This window comes from Haliaeetus albicilla, chromosome 13 (genome assembly GCF_947461875.1).
Source record: "Haliaeetus albicilla chromosome 13, bHalAlb1.1, whole genome shotgun sequence".
Lineage (NCBI taxonomy): Eukaryota > Metazoa > Chordata > Aves > Accipitriformes > Accipitridae > Haliaeetus > Haliaeetus albicilla.
Window position 1 is genome coordinate 10,089,875 of NC_091495.1, and position 13,572 is coordinate 10,103,446.

The window sequence follows — 13,572 nt, forward strand, 5'->3', positions numbered from 1 at the left end:
TTAGTAGCCAATCCTGGACCTGACAGCTGCTAGTGGCATGTATTTAAATTTCGAAAGATACCCCAGATAATTGTTGTTAACAAAAATAAAAATTCCTTTCTCTCTCCCTTCACTCATCCTATCCTGTACCTCCCTGCTACTATTAATTTCATCTTTCTAATCCTTCTCTTCCCCACATTTTTAGCTGCTCATGATCTTTCTTTCTGCATTCCTCACCTACCATTTCTTCCCTCTATTCTGTCTCTCTTACTGTAATATCTCTCACTATTACAACAAGAGATGGAAGAGGCCTTTTAGATGCTGAAGGCTTTCCAATTGGGTTGACCAAGACAATAGAAGCACCAGTAGGTACTGGGCTATAACAAAGTGAGAGGAGAGAACAGCAGCACAAACAGGAAGGAGGGTTTGTCAGGTCCATCATTTACTGCTGGTTGGCAGCGTCCCAATGTTATATGGTACCTACCAACAGGACACAGTTCAGAGGCATTAACTTTTTCTTGAATTTAAATGGCAGCAAACAGAGTGGTCCTTCAGCGTGTTCTCTGGACCTGCCCAAGAGGCAAAATCCCAGCAGTCCAGCAGTGCAAGCATGTAATCCTGATACCAGAAATGCTTCAAATTTTGCTCAGGCTTCTGAGAAAGAACTGGCAGTAGATCTACTGCCAGATTGCCATAGAAGCTGCACTACCAGGGCACAATAAGAAATATTAAAACCTGAGAACTAGAAGGAATACTTTGCTTACATGGTTTTTCAAACTTTCATAATATTTGTATGTACTGTACATTTTTGTAATTTAGTAGTAAAAATATTACCAGAAACTTAACTCTAGATGTGTGATAGTGTTGTTAAATTTTTATTTAAAGTGGTTCTATGCAATAGCAATTCAATTCCTTGTTGTCTTGATCTAATTCAAATAAAACAATTTTATCTCACTTCAAAGAAGACCATGAACAATTAGCTCCAAACAAACTATGCTTCCTTATCAGGAAGCTGTGAATCTTTTATCTTTTTTTTCTTCAAATAAAAAATAAAATTAATTTTAAGCTTTCAAATTTGTGTTATACCTGAAGTCATTTCTTCATCGAATCCAACAGTGACTATCTTTTCACTCGCAGAACAAAGGAAGAAGCACAATGGTTTTCCATAGCAAAACAACTGCAGCAGGGCAGCCATTATTTAGTTCATAATGAGTGCATGTTAAAATCAAAATGTTATTTACAAAAATAAAGACAGAATATTTTACTTAACATATCTAGTCAGATTACCTTTAGTGCAGTATTTTTGCCATAAGAAACTTATTTTGGGTGCATTATTACAAATATTGTCTACAGTAATATACTAAATACATACTTTTTCAATAAACTATCAATCCCTTTTATCCTAACGTCAGTGAATCTAAGAAACCTGTGGCCATTTTTGTTTAACCCCTATCTGCAATAATGTAAAGTGCAAAGAACAGCATGGTCTAGTTCTTGTAGGAAGTAAAAGAGATCTCTTCTGCAGCAAATTCCGGAACTTCTTAATTATATACAGACTTATTATCTGTATCCCCAGTGTTATAAAGTACCAGAACTTCATTAGAAAAATTAAGATGGAAAAATGAAGGCGCTACTTTGTAAATTTCCAGTGGAAATTAGCTGGAAGAAGCAGAGGAATACTGGATCAAAAGAGGGTAATCATGCTTAACTGTGCCCTAGAGCACCCGCATGTATAATACGATTTGCACAGTAACTACCTCTCCTATTACTGCTTGTTTGGAGTATTCTGTGTTAATGGGGTTAGCTAATTTAGTATTTTAACTTAAAAAGACTCTGCTGATTAATAAATGTTGCACACTGTGCTAGTAATTAAAATAAATGGAAGAGTTACAAATAGAAGTTGAATTGTTAAGAAAACATTATCTGAAAATATATGATAATCCCTGTTTATCATAATACAATAACAGTCCGGAAAATATGCAAATTGCTGAAGTTGCAAAGCATATGAAAAACTAAGTATAATTTGAAAAAAGTTTTCAGATGTGTTATACTTGTATGACATAAAATGTAGTAGCCATTTTCACTGCAGCTAAGTGAGAAATACAGTAACAGGTCTTATTAATGTAGAAGTTAAAAGATTTTTTAAAATCTTAAATCTTAAAGTGACTTGCTTTTTAAATTTCATTACCATTAATACCAGGCAGCTAATAACACTGATGCTCTCCAAGTATAGAGCTTATTTAGATCTTTAACTTCTCTGCAAGTGTACCGTTCATGCACAGCACTGTGTAGCACAGAAGCACCTAAGTTGGTTCTAAAGGAAAGCATTGTCTTGCTGAGGATAAGCCCATGAGGAGCTTGGTGCTGCAATGTTCACACGGCATGTGGGAGGCAGGGTGTGCAAGCATTGCACTCTGCTGCACACAAGTGAACCAGTGTGTTCAGGACTAGCTTGGCTATCTCCAATACAGCCCTGAGCATGGACACAGCCAGAAGCTGAGATCACTTGCCTGATGTCACACCAGAAGACTACAGTAAATCAGTAAACCTCAGCCTTACACTATTGCTGGTTTATCCCTATTCTATCACCACATTGCAACTCCTTCTGATGTATGTTGACTTTATAAAGATGTTTAATAGTATACTTTGAAGCATGAGGCATATTACGTGAGACAGATTTCAGCAAAGTTAATGAAAATAATTTACATTTTTGTTCTCTGGAAAATTAGGCCAGCATGCAGCTGCATGCAACTGAGTAAAGGACTTTTCATGCTTAGTGATCTAAATCTGCTGGATCTAGCAGTTGGTGTCTCAAACTAGACACTAGTTTATTAAGTGGCCATCCCGAAGGAGTCCGGTTGTCACTCCTATCCAAGTGGATGGGGAAATCACTTCATTTGTATGAAAAATAGCACAATAAGGCAGTAACAGCTTCAATTACATGAAAAAAATAATCATTCTTATTAGACTAGATTACCCAGTTGCTCTTTCATTACAAAATAGGAGATTCTAGCAGTTGCTTTAAGTAAGCACAACATTCTCTCTTGCTTTCATTTGTACTACTTCTGCCTGCCTCAAACTCTCCCACAGCTTTTTCAATTATTTCTGCATTTTATCAGAAGCAAAAACTTTCTCAGAGCTTGAAACACTTAGAGAAAATGTGTTACGACTTTAAAGAACCCTGACAATCAAAAGTGAGTGGGAATTCTGAATGTTGTTGGAAATTGCAGGTATACACCAACAATTTTTCTATCTTAAGAGATATCACACAATATTCACTCTGGAAACAGACAGATCAAGGATTCAGTTTGTCATTTTATGCAAACACAAGCTTTCTCAAAAAATGCCACCCACTTCCACTGTTCATTCTCTCCTTATTTTCTAAAGTAGAAGAATAATCAGCATAGGAAGCACTACCAGGAAGAAATACAGTCCCAAAGTACACAATTACATAGAAAGAGACAGAAATTTGTCAATTCATAATAGACACTGCTGAGAAAAACCTACTGCAGAATTGGAGTAACCCTTTGCTGACTCCTCCCTGGAGACCGGCATCCCACACAGCAGCTGCAGCATTACTAGTGAGCATTAGTCCTGATGATGACCTGCAACGCTGTCATCACCTTTTCAAGGTTACAGATATGACCCTTGCATGGTTGGTTGAATATGAAGCACAAACGGAATGATCACAGCCTGAAAATGTCTAATACGCTATGCATTTAGCGTGCATGAAACTGAGAATCATTGCTGTTAGGACATTGCTTCTGTGCATTAAGGATGGCACTAAATGCTTCTTTACCCATAAGGTAAATAAAGACCCCTGATCAATTAATATCTGTCAAAGTTGGAGACTTCAGATTTAAACTGTACAAGACCAAAGCTTCACAATTCACTCACTGAAGAGAGTCAGTGAAATATTTATTACAAGATCTGACCTTCTGAAACTGTTGACACAGTGATGTCTGGGGTAAACCTCATCAAATAAAGACTGGGCAATATAGTCATGCCTATAAATGAACAACATCATCCATCCTTAGTTGGAGTGCATCAGTCAAAATTTATTCAGTGAAAAGAAGACTTTAAATGAGAGGTAGAGCATTAATTATTACCTAGTGGGTTTTTTTCCTTTAAATTTCACTGGCAGAAGCTAGAAATAAAATTTAAAAAAAATAATAAAAAGGCCCAGATTTAAGCTGAGATGTTAAAGTTAAGCTGCTTCTCTCTGACACCAATAAATGAAAGAATAGAGAGAGGAATAGAAAAATGAAGTACATTTTTACTTGTAACTTAACTCAGTTATGTTTTTGGTATGCAAGGAATAAAAAGCACTGTATCTCATTTTTGGCACCACATACAAAAATTAACATTGCCTAAAAGTGGAAAAGTAGCGGAACTAAGAAAATTTTTTTCTTTCAAAACTGTTTTTGAGTAGAATTTCCATTTAAAGTTACTGTTAATACTAAATCAGGGAAAATGTGAGGAAAACAATCCAACAATAAAAACATAAAAGCCAAACTATGCAAATGCAATTGATTCTGGCATTCTTGAGGCCCAGTCCTGAAGCTGACACATGGCATCATGGAGCTGATAGAAAGCTTGAAACAGATCAAAGATAGCAAAGCATTGTGTCCCAGTGAATCAGTGGATCACAGGCTGCTCATGAGGAAAGGTGATTCCTTTCTGTCCTGAATTCTGGTATTAAAGCAACAAAGGATTGCCAAAAGCAGTGAATTCAAGGGAAAAATGACAAAACATCAATTTTTTCTAGTTAACTACAAAGCCAGAGCAGGTGACTTAACAGGCTTTTATTATGATTGGACAAAAGACTTCCATCATGATAAGAAAAGAACTGGACTTATTCTGGCAATAGCCTTAAATCTTTTGGGACAGAAATCTTAAATCTTTTGGGTTGGATTATGTCTGTATTTGGGATTGTATGGAAAAGAACTGGCCTATCTGACACTATTACAGATGCTATGGCTTAGGAAACCAAACTGCTTTAAAGATGATTACAGTTTTTGCATCATGTTCTAATGTGCAACATAAGCTCCCTTCCCTTCCAAGTGAGCTTTGGTAGTCTAATGGGAGAGATAGCAAGTCTCATTGGCATGCAACACCATCTTTCCTCCCATAGTCTGTAAACTCCCTGAATATGAAGACTGAAACAGTATTTTTTCCTTGGCAAGGTGCATGTGGCAAAACAGAATTTGCATTTGTTTTCTTACTTCCATTAAGCCCATCTGTTGCATCACACCTTATTATTATTATTATTATTATTACTACAAGTTCTTCTATAGATTCATAGATATGGATGGTACATGCCACACAATTACAAGATAGGGTCTCTGCCCTGAACAGTTTATAATCTAAGGACACAGATTTTAGAAGTATGTACATAGAATGTTTGCTAGTAAGCTGTCAGGTTTGACATTTCATTTTGTCAGGCATGAAAGGTTTCTGAAAGCAACAGAATAAAGAAAACATTCTTATAACAATATAAGAAAAAACAAAGAACTTACTCATTGTCATGTATACAGTTTCTCCATTCCTCCCTTTTCATTTCCTCTCTGGCCTTCTCTAGTGGTGAATTGATTGATGCTGCCACTCGCAAGGTTGGTTCCAAAGGCTTGTAGCGCTGCTGCAATACTTCAGCAGTATCGCGGAAAGGCCCCTGAAAGGTATAGGATAATGTAAGTGTTTTATTGTGGGGTTACAGTTCTTTTCTTTCCTTCTTTTATTCATGACACATCACTGATGAAAGAGGACACAGAATGTCTGGGAAGTGTAGCAAGACTTTTCTTCCAAAATAATTAAAGCAGTTCATTTTGATAGAGAGTTACAGATAACACAAAGATTGATAACATGCTCTAAAGCTCCAAAGAAAGAATGAGAAATGGGCACTCCAGATTTGTTTAACTACTAATAAATATTTATTATTTTAAAACCATACGTTGTTAGAACTGATTTGGAAAACTTAGTTTTTCCTTAGAAAAAACTATTGTTGAAATAAAATCTGATACACAAGTATCAACTGCATCTAGATTCTGCTTAAGCAGAAAGCTTAAGCCTTTTGCTTTTCATAGGATAAATAATGTTTTACCTTAAAGAACATGCTCTTTTCAATTTAACTACAAAGCTACCTGGACGGGAACTTAATACATGACTTAAGATACAATTCTTCTAATACAATTCAAACTAATGACTTCAATAATATAGGTGTATAATCTGTTTTTGAAAAGTCTAATTCCACATTAATGTCATTATTCTTAATAAAAAAAAAGAAAGCTCATAATTCTTTCACAAATCTCTCTCTATATACACATATATATCTTTTTTCCAGAGTATATTGTTTAATAACTGATCATATCAGCATCTACCATTGAACAACAGAGACAAATAGCAGCAGGAAGTCCTTTCCTGCACTGTCAAAGTGACGTATCCTATGTCTTGCTTTTAGTACTAACCAGTAAGAACTTACCTGGAGTATAATTAGTGCCATATTACACTCAGGACAGTTTAGTGGCAGCTCTGGATTTAGAAGTGTTGTTAATTAATTTTTATTTTATTTTCATCATTGTTGATCCTGCAACGAACTACTGAAATCTACTGAAACTATGAACAGACAAAGAATTGTAATCACAGCTTTATTCTTAAAGATATCCTTCTTTAAATAGGTTATCACTAACAAGTCACAGCTGGAGTTACTGCAAGCACTGAGTGAAGACTGTGGGGCTAATAAAAAGAAATGATTCACGCCTCATTTATGTTCACTTATGTTTTACATTAATAGAAACCAATAATAGGAACCAGTTACCATAAAAGTCATGGACCGTAAATAACACAAATGGCAAATAAGTATCATCTAGTACTTTTCACAGCTGGACAGGAGGATTGCTATATTTGAAAGTAGTTAATGGATTTTTATTGGAACTTTACTTTTTAAAGGCACAGCACCATGATTTCAAGATCTTTTTAAAGGTCCTAGTAAGCAAGCGAGCATAATATTTACACTTATTACAGATACTTTCTTGCTTCTACTTTCTAAGTCTGTGTAAAAAAACATGTTCATTTAATATAACCACAATAAGTCTTTAAACACAGAATGAAAAGTGTTATAGCCTGTGAGAGAATTATCAATACTAGAATAGGTCATTAAAACTCGTAAGCAATGTTCCAGTAATATATAATCTGATGATCAAGTTAAAAAAAAGGTTTAAAATTTATAATAAAAAATGAATAATCTGTATTGTAAGATGTTTGCATGAAGTGGATATATGGAGCAAAGAAGAAAGAAATGTACTATTGTCAAATAATATCAAGATAAATATGTTTGCTTTTAGAAAACAGTCTTTCAGAATATTGTATTTCTTCTTCATTGTAAAATATTGACTCATATTCCATCAGGGTAAGGGCCAAATCAGATATCCAAGCAAGGGGTTTTTTTCCATCTTTAATTTCTAAGACCTTCTAACTCTTTCTCAATCCATAATTCAAATGAAATTAAGAGTCCAACTACTAACGGAAGGAGGGGGGAAAGAGTGTAACTAAGCGAAGGTCTCTCAGACAAGGCTGTGTCATCACTAATGAAAGTGGGGTATATATGTTAGAATATTAAGATAACTGTAAACATTCTTTGCAGATTTCCCCATTCCTCTGGATCATGTATTTGAAGAAACTTAACTAGCAATAGGCACCTAAAGAATATATCTAAGATGACAAGACCTCTAAAAAATCCATTTACCTATTTCAATTTTACAAGATTAACTTTAAGATTTGTGGAATATGTGGTAGAATGGTGCTTACATATGTTTTCAAATGCCTGCAAGCATTTCAGGCACCGTGTTTCAAAACTCAAGTCTTCCTGGGGAGGTCAGGCTAGAAAAGTAAGGGAAGGAGTCAACCAACAGTTTTCACCCTGAAAGCTACTCACACAACTCTATGTTCTATGTTTGGAATTTGTACTGAGTAGCATAAATATTCTGGCTACCAATTGGTCTGCCAAATAAAGTTTAGCAGATCGGCATTCTTACTAGTTTACCATAAAATCAGAAACTCATGACAAAAATTAAGATCTACATGAAATCGTATGTTCTCCATTGCCCCCATTCCAGGAGAGCTAACAGCATGCAAAAATTCCCCTAAAAATGGCAATGTGCCTTCTGTCATTAGCATTATCTGTGTTTCCATCAAACTGTAATTCCAGTTAACTCAGTAATAAAAATGATAGATCTAACTCATGTATAAGCATCATTAAAACTTTTCTTTTAAATACACTATCTTACACACACAGAGCTTACCTATAAAATGCTAAATACCCATTTCCCTAAGAGAAAGCTGATAGATAGCTAATTTTTGTTCTTTTAAACATATATAACTGACATTGTCATGTAAAATATCCAACCCTATGGGCAACACAAACTTTAGGTACCTGAAAGAACAGTGAAGTAACAAGTGACTCACAGTGGGCCTGATAGATATTAGAAAAAGATGCTTGGTGCCAAAAAGTGTTACCACAGAGAACTAGGACACAAGTATATCTAGTAATTAAATTCCTTATTGTCACACCAGACAACTTTCAGGATGATGCGTTCTGATAGGTTTTCATTTCCAGCTGTTTCATCAGCTCAAACCAGTGTCCTTTTCTTAGACATACAACCCTAAATTGTCAAAGTGTTGTGCAGGGATTTAGCCGTGTGACTCCCATTAACATCAATAAGAGTCGCGCAGCTAAATCCACGCGCTGTGCTTTGAAAATTTACCCCACAGTGTACATCCCAGGGTGCTGAAAGGATTAAAGTATTATATAGTAAATTCCCTCTTTGAGGTGCAGAAAATAAACAGAACTCTTCTGGTTTGTTCTAAAAGGCTATCTGTGCATGACTGCTGTGCGTGCGTCCGAACTTAGAAAGGTCTATAAAATATTAGAAATCCAAACAGAAGCTTGTAAGATACTTTGTATACAGTAAAGCGGTTTTACAAGAGCAGCTTAACAATGGATAACCTCTGAGTTCCCTCTTCATTTAAAAGCATGAGTCCTAAACAATGTCCAGTAGGCAAAATCTTCCCCTCTATCCTGAGAGACAGAGCATTCAGGCACATCCCACTGAAGGACCATCATAGCTCCTTTGGTCCCAGAATGTAAAGCTATAATGTCATATTTATCTCAACTCCAAACTACCTGATCACCCGAACTGTTTGTTGGCTCATGCTTTGTCTCAATTCTAATGTGAGTCAGTAAGTTCATTCAATGAGGAAGCTCAAGCAGTCAAGGTAGGGAGAACATAAGGAGGGAAGGACAAAGGTGGAGAATTGCCCTGAGGTTGATCCTTACTGTTATAAGCAGTGTGGATCTCTGTGTGGCTCACCTCTACTTCTCCAGATGTACTCTGGCAGGCCTGCATCTCCTTCTTGTACTCTAACCCAAGTGCCTTTGCCTTCATGTCCCACCACCAGTAGACTTGTCCTGCTACAGACAAGTCAATCATGACATAAAGATGAGAAAAGCCTCTTCTGTGTGGGTTAGCCAGTATACCCACAGCTGTCCCCACTGAAGAACAATGTGGATACAATCAATAAACCACACATAAATTGTGGCAGATGGCGTGTGTACACATAGTTTGAACCCAGCAGTAGTTCAAACTTAAGACTGTGTTCAGATCACCTCTACTGAGGGCTGTAATAATATAGTGAAAATAACCATATTGATTCCAAGGAGTAAAATACCAATAAAGATATATTATACATTGCTCATTGCTCATTATTGTTTAATTTCTGTAGTTAAATGATAGCTTTAGTGAAAGTTACTGAGAAGGACTCATTTAGAAGTATTGTCTTTCTAAGCAAAATATGGAAGAGAAAATTTAAATACAGGACAGAGTACCAAAAAAAAAAATCTTAAGAGGTTCTGAAGACATTGTGGTCATTCAAAGTCAAACTAGCACTGATAGTGTATGTGTGAGGTAAGTAGAAGGTTCCGTAGATTAAGCAAACTGAAAAATTCTTCAGAATAGAGGGAAAGATAGAAGTTCTATCCCAAAAGTACCTGTGTCAGTCACTTACTGGCAAAAGCTACATGTCATTGTACTGTCATCAAGTGAGGAACATAAAGGCCTCAAAAGTCTATCATCTGCTGTGTACATTGGGCATATTCTCAGTAGGTTTTGATAATAAGGTGGCAAAAGCTGTTTTGCCATCTTTGGGGATGTTCACTCTGATGCATTATCTCAGAGATCTCCGTTACGTTATAGAAGAGAAAAAAAAGCTATCTGCAACATATGTTGACAACAACTGAAATTAAAATTGAGACCATGACAGTTAAGAATGGGAGCTGGGCAACTTGGCTGTGATGCAGAACAAAATGTAGAAATTTTTGTAATTAAAACTGACACACAGCTAGTGGACACAAAAGAGCAGGAACTATTCTATACTGAGGATGTCTCTTGGCCTTCATATGGAAAACGGTTGCAAAAAGAGGAAAAAGTTGTCAAAACTAGTTAATTTGTCCTATTACCTTTCATTTCTCCTATTATTTTATTGATTTAAAATTGGAAATTAAGAATTCTACCTTTAATGAATCATAATATTGATATTCAATTATATCAGGTCTTCCCTTTGAAATGTTGGAAATGACTTTTTTTCCCCAAAGAACAAAAGTAAAGTCTAAAGAATCATATTTCCCTGTTTTTACATACTACCTAGGTTTCTTTTTCTTTAAGACAAATTTGTTTCAAAAACTTTATATCCTGAATGCAAGCACTAAATCTATATATAAAAATCAAATCCACAAAAGGGATTTTTGGACTTGATGAACCAACTCAAGATATTCTATGGTAATCTATGATAAAAAGATATGAACAAAAGCTGCCTCAGAGACACTGAAAAATGTTACCTGAGGTTTCTGTCTGCCAATAGGTGGCAGAGGCTGTGCTGTGGAGAAAGTCGGAGGCCTTTTACAAGTCGGCCAGTCATAGAGCTCATAGGCGAAGGGACTCTTCATTTGCTGCTGTCTGTGGCTCAATGGCTTTGACTTCCGTAGCAGCAGTTCCATTGGATCTGGGGATTTTCTGAATGGTGAATTGTATATGCCTGCAATCTGAGCAGAAGATGGGGTTATCTTTAACTTCAACTAACTTCAAACTTATTCTTGCATTTATTCTATAAATCAAACCAATTAAAAAACCCTATATAATGAACAGTTCTACACAAAGTTTCTGACAGCTACTGACATGGGATAGATCTGTAGTTTAAATGCATCTCTGGGCATTGCATTACAGTTACAAAAGGGTTTAGATAGGATAATGTAATAGGTAATCTGAGTTTCAGCTCTTCAAGTGGGGGTAACTTTCATTTTATGGAAGGAAATGCTTCCTGTATCTCAAACCCAAGTTTTCTTTCAGTCACATTAAATTTTCCACCTTCTACAGCAGGAGTCAAAGAAACATGCCAGTTTTCCCTTAAAAAATTATTAAAAGTGTACAAATTTGCATGTAGTTTTAAAGGCAAACTATTATAGCTGTTTTGAAATTTAAAGTTTAGTTTAAATACTGATTTAAATTCCTAAACACGATAGGAACAAAAATGTATTGCCTATTATTTCCAAACACATACTTAAAGAGTAAAATAAGTGCTTATGCAAGGGAACATAACTCCTGCCCCTTTAAACTCTGTGCTAGCTGTCGCACAATGTAGACTAAGACAGTGGCAACTGCAGCATTTTTAAAAGTAAAACTGAGTGATTAGTTAAGGGGAAATAGAAGAAAAAGTATGGAATACCAAAAACAAGTAATTGCTTCTTTCCAGCAAAATGGTCACATTAAATTCCTTTAACTATTCAAATGTATTTAGTTTTAATAGTATAAAAATTGCAAAAAACCAAAACTATAGAATATAAATTTCTGAACTGTGAATTAAACTGAAAGATTCATTCTTTACCAAATTTGATATTTCATTTTTTCAGGATACATCATTAATTGCATCACTAGTACAATCTAATATAACAATTACTAATATAAAACATACATTTCAAACTCTGAACAAGTAATCCACATCATTAACAATCTGTGAATATCTAGCAAGTCAAAATTATGTGACAGACTGTTCCCAAATCATTCCTAGAAATGTAGGGATTTTATCAGCTGTATATAAACAATTCTCAAATAGACATATGTGAGTTTACTGAATTAATTATGAACTGTTAAACATGAGAATTCCTATACCATACTGCACAAAGCCACTAAATCTCCTATAAAACAGATGATACGTGCTTAAAATACATCTGGCAAAAATTAAAGATATTGAGTTGCTTTAAGGATATTTATATTTTCTACAACAGTATACTCAGAGTATCCTTAAGATTTTTAAAGTAAATTTGCTGGTTAAAATATATGGTCCTTTCCTTTTACTATAATTTTAATTGCTATGAAGTATTGAATACATATAGTAGGAAAAGAAATCCATTTCGTGATGTGGGGAAAGGTAAGGAAAAGAGTACATGTTTAAAATCTTTCATTTCTCCTTTGGAACACCACTAAGGACCCATGAGAAAACTAAGTAGAGCATCAGCCTTCTCATAAAGTATTAATCTCTTGAGGCTGAGAGGATTGAACACTCCCCAATTAGCTCTAATGTATTTTTCATTAACTTCTACTGCAAAGTTCCAATTTCTTGTGTCAAAACAGTTAAATAAGGCCCATATAAAACTTATTGTTTAATGGACAAAAATATTCAGAGATGGTAGATTATTCAAAATATTGTTGGGCTATTCAAAATTTTATGGGGTATATTCTTCAACTCTGTAAGTGATCTGGCCCTAATGACAATTTATACTGGCCCTCTGTTACATGTTCGCCTCTTAGTGCAAACCCTTTAAACTATTCCATTGCACTATCAGTCTAAATGTGTAATGAGAAAGAGGACATGAATAGAGATAAGTGGTAGAAACAGATGTATGCCAAACAACCACTGGTTGTTCATTCAGCTCTTCAGGATGTCAAACTAAAATGGCAGGGATCCATGCTTCAAATAGTAGGCAAGAAGAATCACTGGAGTGAATGTGAAATTGCAGGCCCATCTGTATGATCTGTAAAATCCAGCTGCATCATAAAGTTTGGTTCTGAAAGTCTGGTACTTACTCACATAAACATCTCACAAAGTTACAGATTCTCCTAATGCTCTTATTATTTTTGCAACATTTCATACATTATCCTATTGCAATTTTCTTATCAGCCCAGTATATTTTTGCCTGCGAACAGTTGGTGACCTGTAAGCACTATGTAGACACAAGTTCCTTATGTTGTCTCAGGCTTTATTGCTCCGTTCCACAATTCTTGAATGCATTTACACTGTACACTTGTTACACAAGCTCTCTTACATATAAAATGCCACAGCCAAGGTCTTCCACACAAATTAGATTCCACGTTGTAGATAGATATACAAACTAACTCACAGTTATTATGGCTCCTCACCCATTAGTCCTACCATGGCCATTGGCTTTGCCTACGTTCTGATCAATGAATTTTTGCCTTCACTCTGTCGATGACAGTACAATAGAAAAGTGATTGCCTTTTTTTCACATTTCACTGAACTGCTCATTGT

General features: G+C 35.4%; 1 protein-coding gene across 1 annotated transcript in view; it reads right to left on the bottom strand.

Annotated features, from left to right (window-relative positions):
- SPATA17 (spermatogenesis associated 17) overlaps nucleotides 1-13,572 on the bottom strand; it is a 95,955-nt gene that overhangs the window by 27,099 nt on the left and 55,284 nt on the right. Inside the window, exons 7-8 of the mRNA XM_069800116.1 lie at nucleotides 10,868-11,071; nucleotides 5,499-5,650 (exon numbers count right to left, since the gene is read on the bottom strand). Coding sequence (XP_069656217.1) covers nucleotides 5,499-5,650; nucleotides 10,868-11,071 — 356 coding nt within the window. The remainder of the gene's footprint in view (nucleotides 1-5,498; nucleotides 5,651-10,867; nucleotides 11,072-13,572) is intronic.